This window comes from Trachypithecus francoisi, unplaced genomic scaffold (assembly GCF_009764315.1).
Source record: "Trachypithecus francoisi isolate TF-2019V2 unplaced genomic scaffold, Tfra_2.0 Lachesis_group20, whole genome shotgun sequence".
Classification (NCBI taxonomy): domain Eukaryota; kingdom Metazoa; phylum Chordata; class Mammalia; order Primates; family Cercopithecidae; genus Trachypithecus; species Trachypithecus francoisi.
In genome coordinates this window covers 61,862,104-61,889,225 of record NW_022681466.1, presented here as the reverse complement: position 1 = coordinate 61,889,225, position 27,122 = coordinate 61,862,104, and the positions used below count along the sequence as shown (strand labels likewise).

Sequence of the window (27,122 nt, the reverse complement as noted above, 5' to 3'; positions counted from 1 at the left end):
TTTTGGCAGATAAATTTTTTATCTCCAGAAGTCATAAGTACAAAATGGAGTGACAAAGATTTTCACATTTTGTGCATTTCTTTGGTCACCTTTCAGCAGTTGGATAAATTACTCTTCACTTATGATTTTTGTGTGAACCTCCCGGCTCTTCACCCGGAGCTTGTTGACCTGGGACTCAGCAATGTCAGCCCGTTCCTCGCCTCCTCCAGCTCGTGCTGGATCTTGCGGAATTTGGAGAGGTTGACATTGGATTGTTCCTCCTGTGAATGGAAATCCGTTTATGAGGGGAAAAAGTTCAGAATTTTTCAGAAATTCAATGGATCTTGAATTTCCTTTTTACTTAAAAATGAATCACTCTAGCAGATCTTTTAAGAAACCTAGAGAAATGCTCTTGAATTTGTATTTTTATTTTTTTGCCTTAGCTTCTTGAACTCGTAGATAACAAGGAAGGACAGGTGACATTTGTATCTGAACTTTTAGAACAGCGAAACATCCTAGAGCTACTACTAAATATGCCAGGTGTCCAGCTTTGTGTTTTGTTTTGTTTTGTGTTGTGTTGTTTTTCAGAATCCTGAGAATGGAACTAAACCTTTTAAGAATGCAAGTATGCAACCAAACCTTTTAAGAATGCAAGTATGCAATCTATACCAAACCAAACCATTAGGCTTGAATATAAGTTATTGCCATGTGAATATAAATTATTGCCACTTAAGTTTAGAAATTAAGCAAGAATTTGTTTCTTAAAATAGTCTGAGCCGTCTCTGATTATACTCAAATATATAGCAGAGAATTTGAGCAGGTCAGTTCTAGTTTAGTCTCTGGTAATCATTCTTATTTAAAAGTCTCAGTAAGAACCTCCAAAATGTGGCATTCAAATTTAGAACAGACATAAAGCTTAGAATCATTAAATAGTATAGCTTGAGGAAAAAAACCTCAGCTTTTCCTCTTACAGATGAGGAAAGCAGGAACTGAAGAAAGATTAAGCAATTTGTCCACGATATGGACAGGTTGTGTGTGTGTGTGTGTGTGTGTGCGTGTGCGCGTGTGTGTCCGTGTACACATGTGTATTTGTTTTCTCTCCCTCCCTCATTCCCCTCCATCCCCATCTTTCTCTCTCTCTTACCTTAGATGTCAGGGGTAAAATAAAAACCGTCAATGAACAGAGGAACTCATTTGTGATATGTAACTATGCATATTTATATGTAGGAAATTGATACTATTTGATTATTAGTCCAGATGAATCATGGGATAGGGAAATGAGATAAAGTGGAGTGTGAAGAATCTACTGATTTGAACATAACCAAGACCTTCTGAGTTTCAGAATCTTATATTTAATGATTTACGTGACACATTCACTTGTGTATATATGGTATTATGTATCTAAAACAGAATTCCTGTTTCTTTCTTGCCCTGCAAATCTGTTCTTCCCTTTGTTCCCCACTTAAGTCATCATCCACCTGATTACTTAAATCATAAACTTGATAAATTACTCTTAATTGCCTTCTTTCATCTCCCAAGTGCAACCTATTAGCAATCTTATAGTTTCTACCTCCAAAATATATCCTGAATCTCTCCACTTCTCTCTGCTCCACTTTCTTTTCCAAGCCGGAGAACCAACCCGAAAAGCTTCCTAACATGTCTGTCTGCACCCACTTGTGTTACCCAATAATCCATTCTTTACATAGTAGCCCAAATACTCTTTTTAAAAAATATAGATCAGGTAAGGACTGACCCACATTAAAACCCTCCCTGGCTCCCCAGTACCTTATTGTACTGAGAATAAAATCCAGACTTCTTACCATGGCCTGGAAGACCCTATGAGCTGCCTCCTGCCTGGCTTTCCAGCCCCAGCTTTGGTACTTGCCTCCTTTTTTTTTTGTCTGCTTCTTGAGCCAGACTCTTTTCCACTCAAAAGCTTTGCCTTTGCTCTTCCCCATCTCTAGAACATCTTCTGCTGGCTTGTCAGGCTGTTGGTTTTACCTTAGCTTCGGACCTCCATGTAGTCATTTGTTTTCCTTCGATCCTTCCTCATTTTACTCATCTTTTCTTTTGTCGCTTTAACTAAACTGGCCTGGTCATGTCTGAGAAAAATCACTGCAAGGGGTTGTGAACTCACCGCTTCCTCAGCTTGTCTCTTGTAGGCTTTCACCTTTGCTTGCAGTTTGTCCACCAGGTCCTGGAGCCTGAGAATATTCTTGCGGTCTTCCTCAGTCTGAAATAATATTTTTAAGAGTAAGTTTCTTGAAAGTACAAATATCACATTTTGTCATATATATGGCTTTTAATCCCATGTAGACTAAAGTGAAAACCTAGACAGGCCATTTTCCTTACTTGGTAACTGAGTTCCTTCACTTTTCTCTCATGTTTGCGTAGACCCTTGACGGCTTCAACATTGCGCTTCTGTTCACTTTCAACTTCACCTTCAAGTTCACGAACCTACAAGAAGATGGACATTTTAAGGACATTCACTTGATGAATTTTTACTTCTTCAAATGACACACATACTTCTTTTACTCTGCTTTGTATGTAGTTTTTAATGCCCTAGTTCAGTTTTCCTTATTATGAGCTTTTGGGCATGATGGAATAGCTCTCCCTCGCCTCAGTATGCCCCACATCATCTAGTAGTGCTAGGTATTCAGAATCATGCGTTGGATTGGACTGAGATAGGAATACACGCTGATTAGGAGACCCACCCTGGCCTCCAGTTTCTGTATCTGCTTCTTCCCGCCCTTCAAGGCCAGCTGCTCAGCCTCATCCAGACGGTGCTGCAGGTCCTTCACTGTCTGTTCCAGGTTCTTCTTCATCCGCTCCAGATGGGCACTGGTGTCCTGTTCCTTCTTCAGCTCCTCAGCCATCATGGCAGCCTAATTAGCAGTAAAACAGAATGGGTTAAGATAGCTAAGACAGCAAATTAAGATTCAAGTTTGACCACCACTGTGTTACCCTTCACTCACATCAGTGATGGCCTTCTTGGCCTTCTCTTCTGCATTGCGGGCTTCCTGGACGATGTCTTCCATCTCTCCCTGGATTTGGGAAATGTCTGTCTCCAGCTTCTTCTTGGTGTTGATCAGGCTGGTGTTCTGTTTAAAATGTGAAAATTAGAAATATTAGACACATGAGAGAAAAATTAGGAAGCCTGATGTTCTAATGAACCCATAAACTAATTAACTAAATGAATTCATTAATATTCCTCCTTGTTTCATAAATTGTCTAAGTTGACATATGTTTAAAAGACAATCAACTATGGATGTTATAGTTCAGATAAGCAAAAATATAGATAATCAAAAAATAAAATATTTTAAACTTTATCCCTCATGAAATCTTATAAATAGATTTCTTAATAGTACCAAGATTTCAGCAAGAATGTCATTTTCATACCCTTGTATTTTTTACTATTCTGTTATTACATGCACCTGGGTGTGCAGGAGCTGAACACGCTCACTGGCATCCAGGAGCTCCTGTTCTGCGATTTTCCTGCTCCTCTCTGTCTGCTCCAGAGTGGCCCGCAGCTCCTCGATCTCAGCCTGCAGCAGGTTGGCTCTGCGCTCCACCATGGCCAGCTGCTCCTTCAGGTCCTCCTGGCTCCGGAGAGCATCATCCAGGTGGAGCTGGGTATCCTGTGAAACAAACCGTCATTGAGACACCATGTTCTCAGGGTTGCAGGTACCCCAATTGTCCTGGGACCATCTCTTGGGACCCATTTACCTTGAGGATGCCTTGGGTGTTCCTGTAGTTCCTCAGGGCCTCGGCAGCCATGCGGTTGGCATGGTTCAGCTGGATTTCCATTTCATTGAGGTCTCCCTCCATCTTCTTCTTGAGCCTGATGGCATCATTCCTGCTTCTGATCTCAGCATCCAGCGTGCTCTGCATGGACTCCACGATTCTAATGTGGTTTCTTTTCAGCTGGTCAATTTCCTCATCTTTTTCAGCAATTTTCCTATCGACCTCAGACTTAACTTGGTTCAACTCAAGCTGGATGCGTAGGATCTTTCCCTCTTCATGTTCAAGAGATGCCTTAATGACAGCAAGAGGTGACATTAGTAGGGCAATGGAAGTGTGTAGTATTCTAGAGATAAGAATGATTTGTCCTTCATGAAACCTTATTTATAAATAGATTTCTAAATAGTAGTAAGATTTAAGCAAGAGTGGCATTTTCATGCCCTTGCATTTTTTTTACTATTCTCTAACACAGTTTCTGCCTTTGTGCTGCCATCATACATTTTTATTTTGTTATTATAGAAATTTCTACAAATTATTGAATGTTATTATTGGTTTTATATGCTTCTATCTCCCTAAATTGTGTCCTTGAAAGCAGGGCCTTTAACTGATTCATCTTTGTTTGTTCAGTGTCTAGCACAGTTCTTGACATATGGTTATGGTGGTTGTATGCATGGTCAGTTCTCCATTCTCATCCCTAGTACATGGAGCAAAAAAGATTTTCCGTTTCTCTTGATCCACCATTCCTTGCATTTAATAGAGCCCAATTCCTCTTGTAATTGTTTTAGAGTATGCAATAAAATGCTTACCTCTGCCTCCTCTAAAGCAGCCTGAAGTTCAGACTTTTCTTGCTCAACTTGCTTCTTTACTTTTTCCAGTTCATGGATACGCTTTCCTCCTTCTGCAATCTGTTCGGTGAGATCAGAAATCTCCTCTATTGGTGAACAAAAAATATAGAAATTTGTTCATCGATGGAAAAGAGTCTTTCAAATCTTTTATTGTTAAAGTAAAGGTAAAATGTGCTCACGTTGCAAATTCTTATTTTCCCGCTTCAAGGTTTCAAGTTGGTCTAAGGATTCCTCGTAAGCATTCTTAATCTTGAATAGTTCTGTGCTGAGGGAGCGGGACTCCTTTTGAGAAGCTTCAAGTTCAGCATGAGTTTCTTCACACTTCTGTTTCCATTCTGCCAGGATCTGAAGGTCAAGGAATGGACAAGAAATTTAGTGGAGAAAATTTGATGAGATAAAAACCATCTATTCTAGCAACTCTGAGTTGAGGTGTTCTGGGACTGAAAAAAAAAAAAAAATTACAAGTGAGAAGAATAGAAACCACAGCAGCACTTCCCCTCTCCACAGACAGCAGCTGATGGGTCGAGAGCCACTGAGGACAGCCCTCAGATGATTTGAATTGGGCACACTGAAGGTAGTAGGCTATTGTTAATTCTATGTTGAAAGTTGAAGCAAAAACTGGAGAAAATACCTTATCAAAGTTCCTTTGCTTTTTGTCCAGGGCGGCACAGGCAGCATTTGTCCTCTCAACATCAATCATGAGGTCCTCAACTTCATTCTGGAGCCTCTGCTTCGTCTTCTCAAGGGAAGCACATTTGGCATTCACAGCTTCTACATGTTCCTCAGCATCCTGCAGACGCTGAGCCAGCTTCTTCCTAAAAAGTGAAATATGGACAATAAAAGTGAATGGCTGTCAACTGAATTGGGTGTTTCAAAGTGGGTACAAGAGAGTGAATTCCACAATCAGACTTCTTTAATACTTTGCTTCTCAAGCTTGTTCTGTAGGTCCAGTTCTGTATTAACGCATTCCCATTATCCTACCACCAAATACTGAAAACAACTCTAATTTTGGTATTGCCATACTTCATAGAGTGACTTTAAGGCCATCCATGACAAGCATGAGCTAACATTTTACCCTTCCAGGTAGCTGTCTTATTCCTCTTCTATAGAATATTAATATCTACCTTGAATTACTGCTTTGTATGTCTGTGTCTCCACATAATTTTAATCCCCAGAGGGAGAGTCTCTACTGTACTGATCTTTGTATTCTTGTAGGCTGTCCAACATATTAAGGGCTCAAATGTTGGGTACATTGAATTCAAATGAAATATATTTGATTTTGTCTGTCTAATTATGTCCCTTATTTGTGCTAGCTTTTAATTAATCCATAAATAATAAAGAAGCCTTCCCACATCGATATACATTTTGCATTGAGAACTCCTCTCAGGATCTTTTCTAAGGCATCTACCAAAACATTAATTCCAACAACAAGGCTGTATATGGTCCCAGAATGTTTTTTTCCCTAGTTTTTCATATGTTTTGGGAGCAAGGAAACTGTTTGCCCTTATAGTTCCATTTTAACTAAGTCTGGAACATACTTGGCCTCCTCCAGCTCCTCTGTCCGCTGGATGGCGTCTGTCTCATATTTGGTCCTCCACTGGGCAACCTCACTATTGGCCTTGGACATTGCTCTCTGTAGCTCAGCCTTGGCTTCCTGCTCCTCCTCATATTGTTCCCGCAGCAGGTCACAGTCGTGGCGGGAGGACTGCAGGGCATGTGCCAGGGCACTCTTGGCCTGAGAACATAGAGGTTGGTGACTTAATTTTATATATTTAAAGTGATGTTTGATTCCTGATCTATAGGCCACCAGAAGAAAGTCTGTAAAAGTAAGTGAAAAACAAACAACTACAAGAACAATAATGACAAGAACGACAACAAGTGGAACTTACCTTTATCTCCTCTTCAAGTTGCCTTTTCAGTTCCTCAATCTGTTGTGTAAAAGCTTGTTTGCCCCTCGAGAGCTGGGAAACTAATGAATCCTTTTCATCTAGCTGGCGTGAAAATTCACCTATAAAAGACCAAGGTCCGGAAAACTCAACCTTACTCTGGAAATTAAAACTCTAAAATAAAAGCTTGAGCAGGGAAAGGGAGCCAAGTCTGAAACTTGATGGAGAGCATGGGTGACAACAAACCACCAACATCCGCTTTAACCCTGATAAGCAAATCCATGTAAAAATTAGAAGCATGGAGAAATTTGAGGGAGATTACATGCTTGTGTACAGCACAAAAGATTTCAAGAGATATTTATGATTATTTGATCATAGTCAGAATTGACGAAGAAACGTGAAAACAATGTAAATCAAGCCAACAAAATATTCCAGTACTTTTTATTTTATGTAAGGCAATAGTGTTGACTAATTTGCCTTCCATTGAAAGTTGGTTGAAACAAAGGATTTATACTGTGGAAAATAAGAGACTTTGGGCATTTTCTTCTGTAAGTAGAAGTGATAGTCAAAAGAAATTCTGCAAGGATTTTTATATTAAGAAATGATTAAGTGGTCTCCCATCCCCAGAATGAATTGGTTTCTGGATAAGTACTTTCCAAACTAAATGGCATTTACACATGTCTTTAATTTTTTAAGCACCATAATGCAGAAGATACACTATATTATGTTAGAAAGGTAGGAAAACTTTTCCACACCATTTTTAAACTAGTTATCTTGAACTTTATCTCTTTGGCATTTAATAAGAATTATCTTTTTTTTAAAACACCACTGAGTTAGGAGGAATAAACATGTATTGAGGAAGAGAAACTACAAGGAACATTTTGACTCCTTGAGGATATAGTTTTTCTTTTTCATGAAGTGTAGTGACCACCTTTTAACAATAATAAAAAAAACTTATTCTGAACTTTGTTATAGAAAGAACGTATTTGAATACCAAAGATGTAGAGTGATTTTCCAACACTTTAACCTGCCTATTACTTTAATAGCCTAAATTACCCATAAAACAATTTCCATCTTGTTATCTGTACTTGGGGAGATAGAACTTTGGTAGAAAGTTGGACAGGTCAGTAGGAGGGGGAATAAATGCAGAAACTTTCCGATTTCTCTAATCAAAAATCTACAAATCTTACTTGAATGCTTCTCAGTTGGGTTGTGGTCTTGAATATTTCCCTACTTAACCATGTTAGTTACCAGTAATTGGCAAGACTTCAGGAAAAAGACTGGAGTAAACATTCTTGGACAAGTCGCTTCATCACTACCATAATCTGCTGTCTTTAAAATGGGGATAGTATTACACAGACTAATGAGGAAAATAAAGTAACACACAGCTTGCGAAAGCATTTTGAAAAGTGAAAAGAGGTACTGTAAGGATACACTTTGTTTTTGATAACTTTTTGATTAAAGCCAAATCTTCCTTAAAGTCTTCAAAAATAAAAGGACCTGATTCTATTTCTCTCTCTCTGTCTCTCTCTCTCTCTCTCTATATATATATACACACACACATATATATTTCATATATATATACACATATATTTCTCTCATATATATATGAAAGAAAGCAACCTCATGCCAGTGGTCAATAATGTTTTCATATTAGTGGGGATCTCCCGGGGAGGTAGTATATGACCTCAAGTAACTAAATGCAGAGTTTTTCAGCAGATCGCACATGCAGGGTGAATTCGTCATTCAAGGTCAGTACTGGTAAATGGCCCACCTGATTCTGCCTGCAGGCGCGCTCTCTGTGCTGTGAGGTCATTGATCAGCCGCTGCTGCTCCTCTTCCTTGGTCTTAATTTCACTCAGTTGATCTTCTAGAGCGCGGCACATCTTTTCCAGGTTTCCCTGCATTCAAAAAGTGGTAGAAGGCATCTCAAGTCAGTAGTTGGACCAAAGAAAGTTTCAGTAATCTAAACATTCCATAGGAGTTGCAGTACTCATTTATTTTGAGAAGAAACTATCTTTACAAACAAAACCAGCAAAAGTCTTAGATTGTGATGGGAAGACTAATACATAGTCCAAGCATACTGCCACTGAATTGCTTGTTAATCTAACTACTTTACTAAATTGTACTATCCATGATATGAATAAAAGGGCACCTGATTTAGTTCATGAGATGTTTTTGAGATACAAATCATATTTGTGCTAAAGGGAAAAACAAAAAAAACAAATAATCCATGTGAAGTGTTGATTGTACCTTGGCTTTGGAGACGGTCTCCATGTTACCAGCAAGGTCATCAATCTCCATCTTCATCTCACTCTTCTCCTTCTCCAGCTTCTGCTTCACCCGCTGCAGGTTGTCAATCTGCTCCCCAAGCTCAGCCACACTGTCTGCGTGCTTCTTCCTCAGGGTGGCCGCTGTGGCTTCATGCTGTAGGGTGGCCTCCTCCAGGTCCCTGCGCATTTTCTGGAACTCAGCCTCCCGCTTCTTGTTCATCTCAATCTGGGCTGAAGTGGCCCCACCGGCTTCTTCCAGCCTCTCACTGATCTCCTCCAGTTCCCGGGAGAGGTCAGAGCGCTGCTTCTCTGCTTTGGCCCGGGAGGCCCTCTCTGCCTCGATTTCCTCCTCCAGTTCCTCAATACGGGCCTGGAAATGGTGAAAACTATTAATATAAACTCAACTTCTTGGTGTCAGTAACTTTTTGATGTTGAATTAGCCTGGTGAAAATCATTTAACGTACTTGTAACTCCTTGATTTTCTTCTGCAGCTGCATACCAAGGGCTTGTTCATCTTCAATCTTGCTTTGCAGACTGCTCATTTCAAACTCTTTCCTATTAGAAAAGCACTTTATGTCAGTCTCAGAAATATTAAGAGTAATTTCCCCACAAAACCGTTGTCCTGAAACTGCTTACTTTTTAAGCTTTTCATCAAGTTGTTGTTTGTCATTTTCTATATCCATTGTGGATTCTTGAGCCAATTTTAGGTCTCCCTCTAGTTTTCTCTTTGCTCTTTCTAGATCCATCCGGATTTTCTTTTCTTGTTCCAAAGATCCTTCAAGCTAAAAGTTAATAATCCATGAATATGGTTCTCAGAAGGGTACCACGTTTTGTCCCAGATTAAATTTTTCAACATTATATCTATTCAGCAAACTATTTTTTCTATGAATTAGGCAGATTTGTCCCATTGATTCCATTCTCCTTGGTATTTACCTAGTCGAAAGAGTCATCGTTTAAAAGGTAAAATGTGCCTCTTTGTCACATTGTTACAATAAGTTACTAGTGAGACATTATGCTTTCTGCATCTCCCCACTGGAATCCACTACTTTTCCAGCTGGGATGGACACCATGCTAATACTTCCAAACCATGACTTTTTTAATGTCTCCCTTACTCAGGCATTTTCAGTGGGTTCTTCATCTTCCACATTCCTAATTCTGAGTGTCCTTTGTTTCTGTGAGAGAAAACCTTATTGATCATTACAACTTCTTTGCTGTTGCTATGCTGCCTGCTTAAAACACCCACCCTCTCCTGTAACTGCACATAGCCACTTGTCTTTCAAGCCCAGCTAAAGACCTGTTTTGCTTGTATAGCTTTTCTTTGTGAACACGTTAAGCTTCCTTTCCCTCAATTCTTTTTACCCATATTGTCTATTATTCACAGTTAACTTTCTTTATTGATTTTAACAACTTTCTTGTGTGTACATCTTAGTCCTTGTAATAGGGATGGTATTCCATATTCCTCATTCATAGGAGGTACTTGATAAATACTCACTACATCATAAAAACACAAACTCACGCTTACTTAGTTTGTTACAAAATTTTTTAAAAATCATTTTTATATAATGTTAAGCTTACGTCATCCACTTGTTGTTCAAGTTTGATTTTAGCTTTGGTCAGGGTGTTGACTTTGTCCTCCTCTGCCTGCAGGTCATCCAGGGTCTGCTGGTGGGCCTCCTGCAGAGCCTTCTTCTCCTTGGTCAGCTTAGCGATGGTTTCGTCGAGACCTGCCATCTCTTCTGTGAGGTTTTTCACCTACAAAGGTGAAGAAAGCAGCTTAGTTGTTCTAAAGCAGCTTAGTTGGGTGGCAGAACCTCTATACAATATTGTAGAATATGATTGATACCTTGTTTTCTGTGGCATGTTTCTCCTTCTCAACCTTGGCCAGTGTCAGCTCAAGGTCATCAATGTCTTTCTTGAGTTCTGAACATTCATCCTCCAGTTTCCTCTTCTTGGCTGTCAGCTCAGCATTGATCTCTTCCTCATCCTCAGCTCTCTCTGTCACCTCTTTGATTTTGGCCTCTAGCTGGATTTTGGTTTTGATCAGCTGGTCACACCTTTCCTCTGCATCAGCCAAGCTATCAGCTTCCTGAGAAGAGGCAATGGATACTTATAGATTTTAGTTTCCTAGACATTTTCAGATTTTATTAATATTTTGAAACCAAACAAGTGAATTGTTTTAAGGCTTCAGGTTAATTTTTATTAGCTTTCTACCATTCAGCAAATATTTATTGGGCACTTATGAGTCTGGTGATAAAAAAAGGAACTTAAGTCATGGTTCCTGGTGAAATTCTGTTACAATTATATTTGCTATAACATATATAATGTGTTGGTATATAATTTCAGGTCAGCCAATTTTCTTTTTTTAATATTTATTTTCAGGAGCATTCAATATATGAAAAACCAATAGACAGAAGGATTGGGTTTCTAGCAGGTTGCTAGGAGAGAGGGGTACAATCAGAAAAGTGCCTTAAAAGGAAGAAGTGTCATCCAGTGACAGAGTAGCTTGGAACTAAAGGAACACCTGGAAGCACCAAAGGGAATGGAATATGTTCAAGGTGATGCTTAGAGAAGTAGCAAACGTATTTCTCATGAGAAGAAATAGGAGTTGGGATAAACTGTGAGGGAAGGACCATGTCTCTCATTCAAACTTACATCCCTGTCTGGAACTTCACCCAATATTTATTAGTGGATAGTTGATAGAATATTGTTAAACACAGGTTATATAATACTATCCTCAAAGGAGAGGAGTATTCTTGGATAGGTTATCTCCTGTTTCTTGAAGGCATGATGAACCACTCCCCAGTGTGGAAAACCCCGATCTATACAAAGTACAGGAAAGTCACAGTGCCAACCTAGGTATTCGCAATTCATCATTCTTTAGATTTTCTAAATATGTGTCCCAAACTTGTAGGCACAATGGGACTAGTCAATTCCCTTTCTGAATTCAGAGAACTAGGAGGGTAACTTTTAATGTTTCTGCTGTTGGTTTTGGTGGCAGCAATTGAACTGTCTTGTTATTTGGGTTACAAAAATGGGTTAGGTAGTGACTCTTGAGCAAATATTTCTCCCCAAGCCTCTGGATAGTTACTGGGACATTCGAATGAGAATATCAACCCTATCTCTCATACTTTGCATAAAAATAGGCATTATCTGTGGAAGGCATTGCCATTATCCTTACCAGAAAGCATTGCCATTATTCTTGCCATAATCCTACTCTTTCAGGTACTAAAAAGTTTCTAAAAATAAAGTTGAGCAGAAAGTTGCTCGGGGATTGTAGATACAAGATTCAGAATATCGATTTCAGGTTAATGCGTTTTCATCAAAGTCTCCTTCCTCTTCACTGACAATATTTTTCTTTTTCACAGCTCTTACTTGCATTTTTCAGTAGGGAGAATTTAGGGAGCAAAGCTCACTTTATTTCTTGTTCACATTCTGCTATGGAAAACAACAGAGGGGAAGGAAAAATGCTTTTATTTTTCCCTTCTTGACAGCAAAGAATCCTACCACAGTGATTTTTAGTAATATTGTGTATGGAATTTTATAGAACATTCTAAGAAGTTGTGGATTATTAAAGATTCATAACCTGTCCCTTATTTAGTGGAATCTAGACCTCTCCTTAGTGACCACTGAGCTGAAGTTTTAGCATCAGATTGCAGGAAATGACTTCTGGATACTCACAGCTTGAACTTGGAGTTGCAAGTCATTTTTTTCTTGCATCAGAGCAACCATTTTTTCTTCCAGCTCTTTTCTTTTGGCCTCAGCTTTTGCAAGGCTTTCTTTCGTTTTCTCAAATTCTTCCTTCATGTTGGCCATCTCCTTCTCTGTCTCTGCACTCTTGAGGAGGGGTTTGATCTTGAAATACAGCTTCATCCAGGGCCAGTGCTTCACATTCATGAAGGCACGGACATTGTACTGGATGCAGAAGATGGACTCTCTGTCATAGGAACAGAAATGTTCAAATCAGATTATAATAAGAAGCAGAATTAAAAGGCCTAGGATGATGAGGTTAAGTAAAGAATTCTTTACTTAATACCTTCTTTCCACCATTTTCTGGTACTCCACTCTTGCCAAGAACCCTCTACACATGGCCTGGGTTCGGGTAATCAGCTGGGCCAGCTTCTCATCTCGCATCTCCTCTAGGAGCCCCAGAAGACCAGCTTTGAAAAAAACCTATGTGTGGGAAGAATTTCATTTCAGAAAATTTATATAAAATTCAAAGGGACGGGAATAACATCAGGTAGGATTTACAGAATATTACCTTGGTGTGCCCAAATTTATACTGGGTGTGGTCAACATCAATGGACCCAAGGAGCTTCTCAGAAGCCTTCTTGCTATCGATGAATTGTCCTTCAGGGATGGCACTTGCATTTAATACCTTGTATCTGTTTAAGCCAGACAAAACAATGATATGGCTGTTGTCACAGACAAGAAATCTTCCTGTCTGGCTATAGAAACAACATAGCCACTGGGCAATCTGAAATAAACAAGAACTCATATCTACCCCTTTATCTATCCTCTGTATATTCAAAAGACTTCAGATTTTTCCTATGTCAGTATGAAGTTTGTTAAGTGAGTTTATCTTCTCTTCAATTTTAAGAGGAGGTATAAAGGATTCTTTCATTGAAAAATGTTTAAGAAGTAATAGAAACCTTAAAATAATTTACAGCAAAAATGTCTGACCTCTGTTTGAAGTCTGCATAAAGGATTCTGCTTGGGAATCCTTTCCTACAGATGCGGATGCCTTCCAGCACACCATTACACCTCAGCTGGTGCAGGACAAGCTCATGCTCCATGGCACCTAAAAGAAGGAACCCACATGCCATACTTCCTGGTCTATTGCACACACACTGGAGCTTGTCTGGATATCAGAAATGTCTTACCAGGAGTTTTAGTTTCATTGGGGATGATGCACCGCACAAAGTGGGGGTGAGTGCTCCTCAAGTTGGTCATCAGCTTATTCAAATTCTCCTGTGGAACCATGTGAGTTTACATTTTTAAAAGTGTACTGTTTTCTACATTCATATTTATAGACCTAATCATTGTGATCTATGACACTGGTTTAATTCTTATGAATAGTATCCAGATGAAAATTTTCAAAGAGTTATCTCTGGAATTTCCACATTCGCAATATGTCCTCCTATTTTCTGTTGGTGTGCATTTGAAACATAGATTTCTACTTGCTGTTGAAGTGACTGTTCACTGCTGTTGAATTTCCTAGTATATGTTTTAAATTCACTATGACACTCTAAGTACATGGAAATACTCTACCCATTCTCTTTTTGCCTAGATACAAGGTCTAATTTTACTACTAATCAATGCCTTCCTCTCATTCTCCCACTTTTTTCTTTTTCTTCTTCTTCTTCTTTCTTTTTTTTTTTTTTTTTCTTCTGAGACAGAGTCTTGCTCTGTTGCCCAGGCTGGAGTGCAGTGGTGCAATCTTGGCTCACTGCAACCTCTGCCTCTCGGGTTCAAGCAATTCTCCTGCCTCAGCCTCCTGAGTAGCTGGGATTACAGGCACACACCACCACCCCCAGCTAATTTTTGTATTTTTGATAGAGACGGGGTTTCATCATGTTGGCCAGGCTGGTCTTGAACTCCTGACCTCAAGTGATCCACCCGCCTCAGCCTCCCAAAGTGCTGGGATTACAGGCGTGAGCCATGGCGCCCAGTCACACCCACTTCTTTCTTTACCTGACTTTCACTTGTATTTGTGTGTCTATCACATGCTTATTCTTTGCCATAGATACAGAGCCGTGTCCTGCTTATTCCACAGAAAGTGGCCTTTATTAATGCCTATTCTGGGAATTGGTAGAAAACTGACAGCCATGTTACCAAGCGTGTAAAGTTTTCCATCTTTTGGAGATCCTGGTTTTTCCAAATATCTACAGCATCAGTTATTAGAGATGGAATCAGAATTGGGATTGCCAAAGGAAAAATAGACTTTCCTTTTTTTCCTTGAGATGGAGTCTTGCTTTGTCACCCAGGCTAGAGTGCAGTGACATGATCTCAGCCCACTGCATCCTCCGTCTCCTGGGTTCAAGCGATTCTCATGCCTCAGCCCCCTGAGTAGCTGGGATTACAGGCGTGCACCACTATGCCCAGCTAATTTTTATATTTTTAGTAGAGACAGGGTTTCATCATGTTGGCCAGGCTAGTCTTGAACTCCTGGCCTCAAGTGATCTGCCTGCCTCGGCTTCTCAAATTGCTGGGATTACAGGCATGAGCAACTGTACTTGGCCGTATTTTTTTTTTCAAGTGCTATTTTTTTTAATCACATCTGGTTTCTTATTTCCTTCTTTTGACAGGGGCTCCAATTCCCACCACTGTTTTATCTTTAGCTTTCAAAATCTACTCATTTCTGTTCTATACCAATATATCTTTAAGCACCTAAATCACTCGGAGGCTCCCAAAGCCTCAAGCAAATCTCAGCTTTACGTAATCCTATCCCAGTGGAGCCTTTTAAGTGTTATATGACCTCATTCTCAGGCCCCAGAATTGAATTTTGCTGTCTGATACTGACTTCTGCAATTCACTTTCATCTCCCTTGACTCCTGTGTCTTCTGAATAGTGAGGTGTGTCTTCCAAATTATCCCCAAGCTCCCTAAAACTCAGTTTTACCACTACCAGCTGAACTATCTCATTGAGTTACATCCAGTTCTAGAATCCTTGAAAGATCAGTTTTTCCCCCACACCATAGAGTACATTTAATATCCTAAATCTAATTAGACAGAGAAAATGAAGTTTGTACCCTGAAGAGAGCAGACACGGTCTGGAAAGAAGAACCCTTCTTCTTACCACCTTTCTTTCCACCAGCCTCTAAGGGGAAAAAAAAGAAGCAATCATAGGACGGCCTTTCTCTGGTTATGGTTTTTGTTGTTTGTTTTGTCTTTTTTTTTTTTTTTTTTCTTGAGATACTGGAGTGCAGTGGCGTGATCTCGGCTCACTGCAGCCTCCACCTCCCGGGTTCAAGTGATTCTCCTGCCTCAGCCTCCCGAGTAGCTGGGATTATAGGCACCTGCCACCACACCCGGCTAATTTTTGTAATTTTGGTAGAGATGGGGTTTTGCTATGTTGACCAGGCTGGTCTTGAACTCCTTACCTCAGGTGATCTACCCACCTTGGCCTCCCAAAATGCTGGGATTACGGGCACTGCATCCGACCTCTGGTTATGTTTTATATATTAGGTAAAAGATTAATTATATTGATAATTACCTGCTTCCGCTGCTGTTGCCCCAGTGAAGAGGTGAGCCAGAGTCTTCATTGCAGACTTCTGGTACAGCCCCACCACAGTCTCGTTCAGGGGGTCCTTGTTCTTATCGAGCCAGCCGGCAATGTTGTAGTCCACGGTGCCAGCGTAGTGAATCAGAGAGAAGTGAGCCTCAGGCTTGCCTTTGGCAGGCTTGGGCTTCTGGAAGTTGTTGGATTTTCCAAGATGTTGTTCATACAGCTTGTTCTTGAAGGAGGTGTCTGTTGCCTTGGGGAACATGCACTCCTCTTCCAGGATGGAGAAGATGCCCATAGGCTGGAAGCATGAAAAGAAAGAAATGCCATTTGAATTCTGTCTGCTTATAGAAATAACACATGACATTAATAATGATCCCATCTGAATCAATTCACCCTTTAATTCTACAGAGTTAATGAAAACTCATTCCTTTGGTCAGAAGTCGTTAACTTAACAAATATTTATTGGGTGCTGATCAGGAGCCTCGTGCTGTGTCAGGCTCTGGGATATGACATAGTAAGACAGATGAGGGCTGTGCTCCTGTGGAGTTTGTGTCTTTACCCCAGAGACCTTAAAGCAATATTTCTCCAAGTGTGACTTGCAAATTAGCTGCATCCGAATCACTTGTTCAAAATGAGGATTCTGATGCTTCATCCTACACTTACCAGAAAGTATTCTAGGGGTGAGATGAGGGAAACCTGCAACTGTACCGCGCATTCTTGGTGAGTCTTTCACACACTGGATTTTAAAAGCCTCTGCTTTAACGTACATTAGTAGAAATTCATACTTCTAATGCAATAATGATGACTTTAGGATGACAAAAAAAAAAAGTAAAAAATATTCTAGTCAGTGCACTTTTTGTAAGGAAAGATGACTTTGAATGTAAGACTTTGTATTGCAAACTGTGGGTATGTGATGAGTTCTGGACTCTATAGAAAATATTTAATCTCCTTTTATCAGAATATCTACCTCAGAGTTGGCAAAATAAGGAATTCTCCTTGTGTTTTTCACAAGTAGAAATATTTAGCCATTGCCTATATCAAGATTTTATGATTTTCTTTTAAATACTGTACAGCAGTATGATCTGTGATCTGCAAAAAGCAAGCCAACCTTCTCAATGAGCTCGATGCAGGCAGCCAGGTCCATCCCAAAGTCAATGAACTCCCACTCGATGCCTTCCTTCTTGTACTCCTCCTGCTCCAGCACGAACATGTGGTGGTTGAAAAACTGTTGCAGTTTCTCATTGGTGAAGTTGATGCACAGCTGCTCCAGGCTGTTGAACTAAATAAGTGGAAAATACAAATTAGCATGCCATTTATAATGAAATCTTCTCTTTGAAAGTGATGTTTTTTTAGTTAGCCAAATTGCCCTCTTAGGATGGTATCATTTTATCCTACCTATACCTACGCAATGAAGTTTTTGCTGCTGTTAGCATACTTGTTAAAATGGTCTCTTCAACACCCGTCAACAAGCTCTGAATGATGCTTTCCTATGCAATAAAAAAAGTTGTTTGGAGCTGGAGGCCGTTATTCTTAGCAAACTAATGCAGGAACGGAAAACCAAATACTGCATATTCTCACATATAACTGGGAGCTAAATGATGAGAACACATGGACATATAGAGGGAAACAACACACCATGGGGCCTATTGGAGGGTGGAGAGTGGGAGGAGGGAGAGGATCAGAAAAAAATAACTCATGCGTACTAGGCTTAATATGTGGGCAACACAGCTTACGTATGTCACAAACCTGCACATGTATCACTGAACTTAAAAGTTTTTTTGAAAAGGTTGTTTGGTTTTTCCAGTATTTGTTTTTGTTGGTCAGAGGTTTCTTAATGATTTATGATTATGTTGTAAACTAGCTAAGTTTGTTAGATCTGAGCCATTACGGTCTGTATATTGTCCTTAATATTAAAAATTCAACAGCTACTATTTGGTGAACATTTACTCTACAGTAGACACTATACTGAGTGCCTTGTATAAGTTACTGCATTTAATCCTCACAGCTACCTTTGTAGGTGGTATCATTTGCTCATTTCATGGGTGAGGAAACACTATTAGAGAGGCTAAGTAACTTGTGTAAGACCATGGCAGTAAGGGTCATGGCAGAAACCCCACATTTTGATACCAGAGCCAGTGTTTGTAACTACTCCCAGAACTTGAGTAGGCCTGCCCTGCTTCATTATTCAGGGCACTTACATGGAAACACAATTGAGGATGCCCTTGTTTAAAGGCACTATCACCATACAGAAAAGTCAAAGGAGTTCTACAGGGGGGATGAATCTGGCAAGCACATACTAAGTCAAGAAGACAGTCACAAATACCACATATTATCTGATTCCATTATATGACGTGTGCAGAACAGCCAAATCCAGAGACAGAAAGTAGATTAGGGGTTTCTGTGGCCTAGGGGGAGGACAAGATGGAATTTCCTGTTGGGGTGATCAAAATGTTCTGAAATTGTTGTGATGATAGCACGTACCTGTGAATATACTAAAAACCATTGAATTTTATACTTTAAATAGGTGAATTGTATGATACGTTAATTATATCTCGATAAAGCTGTTACTTAAAAAAAAAAAAAAGCTCAAAATGATTGCAAGTACCCTGTTATTAGTTTTCTTATTTTAAAAAGTGTGGATTGCTTTTTCTGTTCCTGCTTGATGACAGATTATTCCTTTCTTCCCATGTTGGCTTGGAAATGTCTGGAAGTGCCTCCATTTCTAAAATTTCTTCCAGTTTCAATCATATGTATGAAAATTTCATCCAGTTTCATACATAGATAAAAGTTTGGAAGTGCGACCTCTAAATGAGAAACATCCAAGATACTGCTGTCAAGTGGAGGATTTCAGTAACCTTATTTCCTAAGCTGTGTAGCAGATATTCTTTCTTAGGCAGACAAATTTGAGTTTACTTATGATGCCATTTCTATACTCAATACCTGGGTATTGCAGAGGTTATCCTAATAATTAAACACATTTCATTTCTCGGCAAACAGAATCTCAAAGTCTTACTTTTAAAGACTTTGTCTTCTCCACTGCCATCTTTGATCCTATTATTGCCTTCACTATCTTACTGTTTACTGAGTGCTGCCTGCATGCTTGGGGACTGTGTTGAGGGCTGAAAATTCAGAAATCTTGAAACTAGCAGACAGATCTCAGAAGTGAGTCTGTGATCTGGAATGCTAAGTGCTTTACCTATAGGTCCTAGTTGAATTTGCCCAATGATCAATCAGGTACCATTCCCATTATTACACAGTTAGTAATTGGCAGAGCAAGAGTTTGAATCCAGGTCTATCTCATTCCAAAGTTCATTTCCTTTCATGGTCTTTTGGTGCTCTTTCATGTGTCAGTTAAGTTTATAGTCCAGCTATTTTTCATAGACCCTTTCCATAAGTGACTACAGTCATGCTATATGACTGCAGCGACAAGCTTGCTTGTTGGAAACTTTTTTGGTACAATTTTTCTGCTAACTCACATCAAAGATCTCAAAGCCAGCAATGTCCAAGACCCCGATGAAGTACTGCCGGGGCTGCTTGGTGTCCAGCTGCTGGTTGATGCGGATGACCATCCACAGGAACATCTTCTCGTAGACGGCTTTGGCCAGAGCACCCACCGCATTGTACACCTTCACAGATAAAGTTTATTGGTGTTATTGAAGGCATGTCATGAAGGCCTGGGATGGGTGTGATTCATTGAGGTCATGCACTTACCTGCTGCACAGTTTGACCTTTGGTGACAAACTCATTGCCGACCTTGACCCTAGGGTAGCAGAGGGCTTTGAGCAGATCTGCAGAGTTCAGATTTTGGAGATAGGCTGCCTTGTCAGCAACTGCAGAAACATAATTCAGATACCCAGTATGACCTACTGTGGGACCCACAGTTCAAAGGGGCAGAGTATTGAGTGAATAACTTTGTAGAAAGTCTGTGTGTGGGTACATCTAAGTATGTCCGTCAGGAGCTCAGCTGTAAAGAAGACTTGAGTTTTGGAATGGACGTTTTTGCCTATATCCTCTCATTAAACCCAGATGGAGATTCATTTGGTACCTTCTGTGCCATCTGGCTCAGCTTGCTCCTCGCGCTGCTTTTGCTTGAATTTCATGTTCCCATAATGCATCACAGCCCCCGTGAGCTTATAGATGGACACTCTTTCATCTGACGTGAAGCCCAGAATTTCAATGGCACTCTACCAGGAGAGATGAGAAGACAAAGATTAGGGCACAAGAGAATTTATACTGTATCCTTTACACACATAGAGACGGCTGTTATTGCCATTCCCATGCATAATGGATTTTCCATGAAAATTCATGTATAACTTACATCTGTAGCCATCAACTCCTCTTGGTCATCAATGCTGGGCACTGTGATCTCCCCTTGACTGACGAAGGCATAGTCATATGGGTTGGTGGTGATCAGGAGCATTTCTGAGTCACAGAATTCAGGGCATTTGTTTTACATTAGAAGATAGTACAGTAGGCCGGGCGCGGTGGCTCAAGCCTGTAATCCCAGCACTTTGGGAGGCCGAGACGGGCGGATCACGAGGTCAGGAGATCGAGACCATCCTGGCTAATACGGTGAAACCCCGTCTCTACTAAAAAATACAAAAACTAGCCGGGCGAGGTGGCGGGCGCCTGTAGTCCAAGCTACTCGGGAGGCTGAGGCAGGAGAATGGCGGAAACCCGGGAGGCGGAGCTTGCAGTGAGCTGAGATCCGGCCACTGCACTCCAGTCCAGGCGACAGAGCGAGACTCCGCCTCAAAAAAAAAAAAAAAAAAAAAAAAGAAGATAGTACAGTGACAATCTTCTAGCTGTGAATTTAAGTTATTTCTTACCAATTAGATCTGGCTTCTTGTTAGACATGATCTGATAAAAAATATGATAGCTTCTTTCAGCCTTTAGCTGGAAAGTAACTCTAGACTTCTCCAGAAGATCTGCAACAGATAGTAAACATCAGATTACGGGGGGAAATTACACAATGTCCTGGAGTGGTTTGGGGACTTGGGATCATTAGCTAAATCTCATTGGCCTCTTGAGATTTCAGCTGAATGTTCCTGTGAAGTACCACATATTATGTCTCTACAAACACTATTGCAGTTCCTCCTACCTCCTGGGAAAAAAAGTGAAATATGCTTGGATCAAGACATTCGCTTCGCATACAGAAGATCCTTGACATTTGGAATATAATCGAGTCCTGAGACTCCCTCTGCAGCATCCTGTTGCCATATAATAGAGGGACTACTAAAAGCAACAGTATTAAAGCTCAGGCTAGGAAGATATCACATATCCTCAAGCCCTGGACAACTTGTTTACTCCTAGTGTTAGTTTTTTCTTAAAAAAAAAAAAAATTTGAAATCATTCTGGGGCTGGAATACTTTGGACATGCCCAGCAGTTCCTGGCAGTTCCCACAGAAGCATTACCTCATGACTGGAGTGGGTAAAGCACACTGTGGGCTGTGGATAAGACTGACGTTAACCACAGGCATGTTTGGCAGCAGACTGGTGCTTTACAAGCTCCATATTCAGCAGGAGCTGCAAAGTGTTCCTCCAAACCAATATTTGCCATTCTTGGATTCTATTTAGGAGGTCCTGTTACTCACATGTTTCAATATCAGCAGAAGCCAGTTTCCCTGTGGCACCGAAGTGGATCCTGATGAATTTACCCTTGTAAGTAAAAAAGATGTTGTTATACCCAAAACTTGAAGTACATAATAGGGATGCCATTGAAATAATTCAGACATGCTTTCTCTGGCATCTGAAGGCAGAGAAGACCCTTTGGCAACCAAGAGACTTACAAAGCGAGAGGAGTTGTCATTCCTCACGGTCTTGGCGTTGCCAAAGGCCTCCAGTAGGGGGTTGGCACTGATGATTTGATCTTCCAGAGTCCCCTGCAAAGGCAAGTGCAGTCCTTGCATCTGGGGCTTGGGAATTTCCTACCTGAGAGTCCCAACAGAGCCTAGATTGTGACTGTGACAATCAGACTCACCTGTATTTTGCCAGAAGTAATTTCTTCCTTCTTCTTCTCCCCAGTAACTGCAATTGTTGCAAAGTACTGGATGACACGCTTGGTGTTCACAGTCTTCCCTGCACCAGATTCTCCACTGTCAGAGACCAAACTCATGAGAAATTAAGCACTGCGACAAATGAAACTACAACTACCTCGTGCCTTTGTCTTTATATCTCTATCAGAGAGCCTTTTACATCTTTCTTTTCAGCCTACATATAGCTCATATTATTTCTATTGCTTTGCACTGACAAGAAGTAGAAAAAATCAGTCATTATTCATTTAACACGTATTTCTTGAGTGTTTATAATGTGTCAGATTTTTTTCTGGGTGCTGAGACCTGGACTTGAGGAGTCTGAAAAGCAGCTACTCAGCACCTCTATTGAATGAAACAGTTAGTAGGAAACTCTATGAAACGTGCATGTGTTTTCCCATTTCCTCGTACTAGAGACATGGCTCAAGTTTGGTCTTTGAAGGAACAGACATTCTCTAAGTGGGCCTTAAGAATGAACTGCTAGTAATGTTTCCAAACTGCTGTACCTTTCGAATGCTGTATGCTGCTCATTGCACTATACTGGGTTCCAGCCAAGCTCATTTTACACTTTCTACTCACTGAAAAGTTCTGTGGAACTTTCAAGACTGAGCTAGCAAATGAGGTGATTTAGAACATTATTATTTTACATTCTAATGCAATGTAAACCTTATAAGAAAGCTAAACCTATATCTCGTTCCAGGTTGATCATTCACTGCTTTAGTAGGGAGCATTAACTAATTTCTTCTTTCGGTTTGTCATTTTTCCAGTGAGAATAAACTGCCAATAAATCTCAGAATAGGAATACATACGTGATCAAGATAGACTGATTCTCCCGATCTAGAAGAAAAACAGTGGACAATCAGCATATGTATCAGTTACACAAACAAAACTTTCTATAGGGAAATAGAGCATTTGAGTATAAGTGTCATGTATTCAATGGGATCTTTCAGTATACTGTGGTAAAGTTATGGTATTATATTTAAGCCTCTTAAATTGGGGGAAGAGACACATAAAAATGTCATATCTTAAATTCCTTAAGTTAATACAGAAAGAAAGTGTGTCCTGTTGGTTTGATATAAAGAGCAATATTCTCCAAAGCTAGGTACATTCCTTAGTTGTCACCTGTAGATTTCAATGGCATGCTGTCTGCTGATTAATGCATGTAGCTGAAAAATGCATTAATATGCTAAAGGCTTGGACTGTCATTTAATAGATTGAAATAGTGTTAAGCCGTGATTGAGGTTTTGTTTCTAAGACAAACAGAAAATGTTTAGTGTCTTTTGGCCACAGACTATAGCCCTAACTTCGATCAGCCCTCCCAAAAGTGTACCATGATGTTAAAGAAAGATGAGGTAAGAGAGGATGCCTCAATCAAAATAAAATCTTTCTAAGGCAGGAAAACAGTTTCTGTTTACATGTGTGTAGCTCTAAAACATCATCTTCATTCAAAGGATATCATCTCTTTTTTTTTTTTTTTTTTTCTTTTTTTTTGAGACAGAGTCTTGCTCTGTCACCCAGGCTGGAGTGCAGTGGCCGGATCTCAGCTCACTGCAAGCTCCGCCTCCCGGGTTCCCGCCATTCTCCTGCCTCAGCCTCCGGAGTAGCTGGGACTACAGGCGCCCGCCACCTCGCCCGGCTAGATTTTTGTATTTTTTGATAGAGACGGGGTTTAACCGTGTTAGCCAGGATGGTCTCCATCTCCTGACCTCGTGATCCGCCCGTCTCGGCCTCCCAAAGTGCTGGGATTACAGGCTTGAGCCACCGCGCCCGGCCAGGATATCATCTCTGAGATGCACTCTGATGACTTTAAAGAGATGACAGTACTTGTGAAAGTATCTAATTTATAATGAACAAGAAACTGAGGCACTAAAAGGATTGAACTCCTATTTTTCATTTCTATTCAGATAATATATGATTATATGATTCAGTTGTTACTTAATCTTGGCTCTTATTACTTAAATATATAAAATAAATTGTGCATTTCCAAGCAAGGAGACCATAAACAAATTAAACTTAATGGGATGGAGCAATAGCATGGCCTAGTAAAATCAGGGAGGTGTAATTAGGAGAGCAGAGTTTTAATACCAGCTTTGACAGTATGTACTTCTCTGTGCTTTAGTCACCTCTGCTGAACAACCAGCGGGGTGGATTGAATTTTTTTCTAAAGGTCTTTTTTTAGTTCTAACATTTTGTGATTATGGGTGGTAAAATAATTCATATGAAAACCAGCTGAGCCACTCACCAGTCAGCATGAACTGATAGGCATTGTCAGAGATGGAGAAGATGTGGGGCGGGGCCTCCTGGCGCTTTTTGCCTCGGTAGGCTGTCACCACCTCTGCATTATACACTGGCAACCACTTGTAGGGGTTGACGGTGACACAGAACAGGCCTGAGTAGGTCTGCACCCAAAAAAAGGGGGGGAACAGAATTATTTGATGGGGACCTTAATCATCTACTACTTGTCAAAAACTATTAACTACTCTCATGAGTAGAAGGCCATGAGAAAGAACTCACGTAAATCATCCAGGCTGCGTAACGCTCTTTGAGGTTGTACAGCACAGCAGGTTCATGCAGGTGAGTCATCATGGCCATGTCCTCGATCTTGTCATATTTGGGAGGGTTCATGGGGAAGACTTGGTCTTCTTTCACCGTTACGGTCTGTCCAGTCAAACAAGAGAGGCCAGATCAAAAAATAAGTGTCTGCTAACTTAACCCAAAGTGAGGCAGAGTCTACTCAGCTCCAGATGTTTTTACTCACAGCTCCAGCTTCGGTCTTGGCTGTCACCTTGCCCCCTTCCCTGCTCTGCACTGTTGCTTTCACAAAGGACTCCTTAGGGTCCACCACGAAGACTGATGTCTTAGCATCAAAAGGCTTGTTCTGAGCTTCAATTCGCTCCTTTTCAGACTTTCGGAGGAAAGGAGCAGCCTCCCCAAAAACGGCCATCTCAGAGTCGGAACTCATGGCTGCAGGTTACTGATGGCAGCCCAATTAAGGACCCTGGCTGGCAGAGGAAGAAAAGAAATTGTAGAAATTAAGAAACTGGACCATTAGATTCACATTTAAAACTTTTTTAAAAAGTTTACTGACCAGTTGAGTGCTTAGTATTGCATTGGGTATGACCACCTCCCTGGCTTGGTTGAGGATAAAATGTCAGTCTCTTTGTTCTGTGCCAGCGCTGACAGATACTTAATCATGCATTTGGACAGAGACTGTTGTTTCTGGCTCACCTATTGCAGTCTCTTAGCTGCTTTCTCTGTTTCATTTGTTATGTATATTAATCTTTATAAGCCGTCTATCATTGGCTTATGGAGAACATAAAGCTATAATGGTGGCAGGATAGTCTCTAGTTCTTTCACTTATAGTTTTTTATCTTCCCAACTGGATTATAAGCACCTTGCAGGCAGGGAGTTCTCTTCTTTTTATGGTATCCTTCACACCTCTTAGAACACATGCTGGACACAGAGAAGGGCTCAAAGCTGGCTTGGTGAATTAAAAGAACAATAGGAATATGTTGCTATAATTTCAGGAACTACTCTGTACATGACGGAAATATTTTCATTATAAACTTGGGAGTTACAAAGACTTCCTAATATACAGGAAAGCAGAAATGCATGGATCTTTGTTTTGCATGGTTAAAAAATATTCTATTATCTATCAGTTTCTGTTGTCTCTGTATAATAATTTTGACAAACTCAGCTTCTTCCCTGGTCTTTAGCATTTCTCAAATATTTATTATAAAACATTCTTACCTATGTTTTCTTGCTTTATTGTTAACATTTTTATAACAATTTCACAAGACTTGTTCTTTTCAGGATCCACATTAACTAGCATTCATTAATGTTGTCAATAATCCTGATGTATATTCTAATTTGTAATAATAAAAGTACCTTTTCCGGGAAAGCTCATTTGGATACATTTTTCACATTTTTCCTATTGAAACTATATTGACTCTGATAACACAATTAAAATGCTTCATCTTGCTGAATATGCTCACAATGATATTTCATATTGTGTGTGTATATATATGTGTGTGTGTGTGTGTATATATATATATATTCGTTAATTTTTATTTTACAGATTGTGAAACAACATGCAGATTTAAGCAACTTTTCCAAGGCAAAGATTCAGACCATTCTATTTATCCATTTAGACATCATCTCTCATAGTTTTTTGTATTTATAGGGCTGAGGAAAAGCCATAGTATAGAAAATTTAAATTTTCTCGATAATTGAGTAACACTTTGAAATGTTACATTGCATGTTGTAATGCAATCATTTAAAAGATAAGCTACAATGCTGGAAATAGTGAATGAAATTCACTATTGTGAATAAAATTCCCAAAGACTCTGAGAAAACATTTTCATATATTGCAAGGGATATGAGTTAATGAGAACCAGTTTCTCAAGTCATTCTCCATTTTTTAAGAGAAGCACGATCAACCATGAAATGGAAATGATTTTTTAAATCACTCTCCTCACCCCGCCCCCTACCACTTCCAAATCACTGCAGAAGATTCCTTGCACTCTGTGAGCAATGAGAAAAAAAAAAAAAAAAAATCAGAATCTTACCGTAGAGATGCGACCTTAAAGTGGATCAGAACTGTAAGAAAAAGAGCAAATCTCTTCGGATTAAATTATAACAATTCCCAATTATAGAATAATTCTTAACTGAGAACCAGGAAATGACTGGGACGACTACAACATCTAATTAAAATTGCTACAGAGTAAGCTGGTGCTTCACTGGCAGGGCTGCCAAGGGCAGTGGGAGCCAGGATGTGTGGCATGCACGGGGGCAGCCAGACATCCCTTACCGTCCTCCAGACAGAACCCTGTCCTCACACACACTTACCTTGAAGCTTTATGAGGAGAGACAAGTCATACTCATTCCAAGGGTACTTTTATAGGCTCAAATATGGAAAACACGTAACCTCCTCCTCTTTCTTAAAACATATTTGGCAAAACATGTTTTTGGCATTGACAGTCTCCAAGCCTAATTCCCCTCATATTAAAGATGTTTGGATATAATTAGAAATATTTCCTCTCACATTGGGTTAAGTATATGAATCAATCTCCTATAAATAATTTGAGTCGTTGGCAATCTTAAAGTTGTTGGCCTTTGGAATAATGTAAGGTGTTGTTTCAA

At 40.0% G+C, this 27,122-nt stretch overlaps 1 protein-coding gene across 1 annotated transcript; it reads right to left on the bottom strand.

Annotated features, from left to right (window-relative positions):
* On the bottom strand, positions 1 to 26,882 carry LOC117067692 (myosin-1). Its single transcript, XM_033184545.1, has 40 exons — positions 26,829 to 26,882; positions 26,549 to 26,579; positions 24,739 to 24,982; positions 24,495 to 24,638; positions 24,223 to 24,379; positions 22,790 to 22,817; positions 21,929 to 22,043; positions 21,738 to 21,830; positions 21,543 to 21,606; positions 20,778 to 20,876; positions 20,267 to 20,370; positions 19,994 to 20,132; positions 19,660 to 19,778; positions 19,425 to 19,574; positions 17,057 to 17,227; positions 15,937 to 16,246; positions 15,473 to 15,540; positions 13,605 to 13,692; positions 13,405 to 13,522; positions 12,983 to 13,106; positions 12,758 to 12,894; positions 12,403 to 12,658; positions 10,568 to 10,810; positions 10,300 to 10,476; positions 9,361 to 9,506; positions 9,189 to 9,279; positions 8,705 to 9,094; positions 8,226 to 8,352; positions 6,455 to 6,573; positions 6,104 to 6,300; positions 5,197 to 5,380; positions 4,745 to 4,910; positions 4,527 to 4,651; positions 3,706 to 4,014; positions 3,414 to 3,617; positions 2,955 to 3,080; positions 2,694 to 2,864; positions 2,332 to 2,436; positions 2,117 to 2,212; positions 1 to 260 (listed from the first exon to the last, which is right to left on the bottom strand). Exons 3-40 carry the CDS (start codon positions 24,940 to 24,942, stop codon positions 150 to 152), a joined length of 5,775 nt encoding a protein of 1,924 aa, XP_033040436.1. The 5' UTR covers positions 24,943 to 24,982; positions 26,549 to 26,579; positions 26,829 to 26,882; the 3' UTR covers positions 1 to 149.
* Positions 26,883 to 27,122: the final 240 nt, after the last annotated feature.

Coding starts and splice junctions, on each gene's coding strand:
- LOC117067692 (XM_033184545.1), bottom strand. CDS start 24,942: ATGAGTTCCGACTCTGAGATGGCCGTTTTTGGGGAGGCTGCTCCTTTC. Junction 13,693..15,472: donor CCGTGTCTGCTCTCTTCAGG/GTACAAACTTCA, acceptor ATGGTTCCACAG/GAGAATTTGAATAAGCTGAT. Junction 6,574..8,225: donor GCGCCTGCAGGCAGAATCAG/GTGGGCCATTTA, acceptor GGTCTTTTATAG/GTGAATTTTCACGCCAGCTA.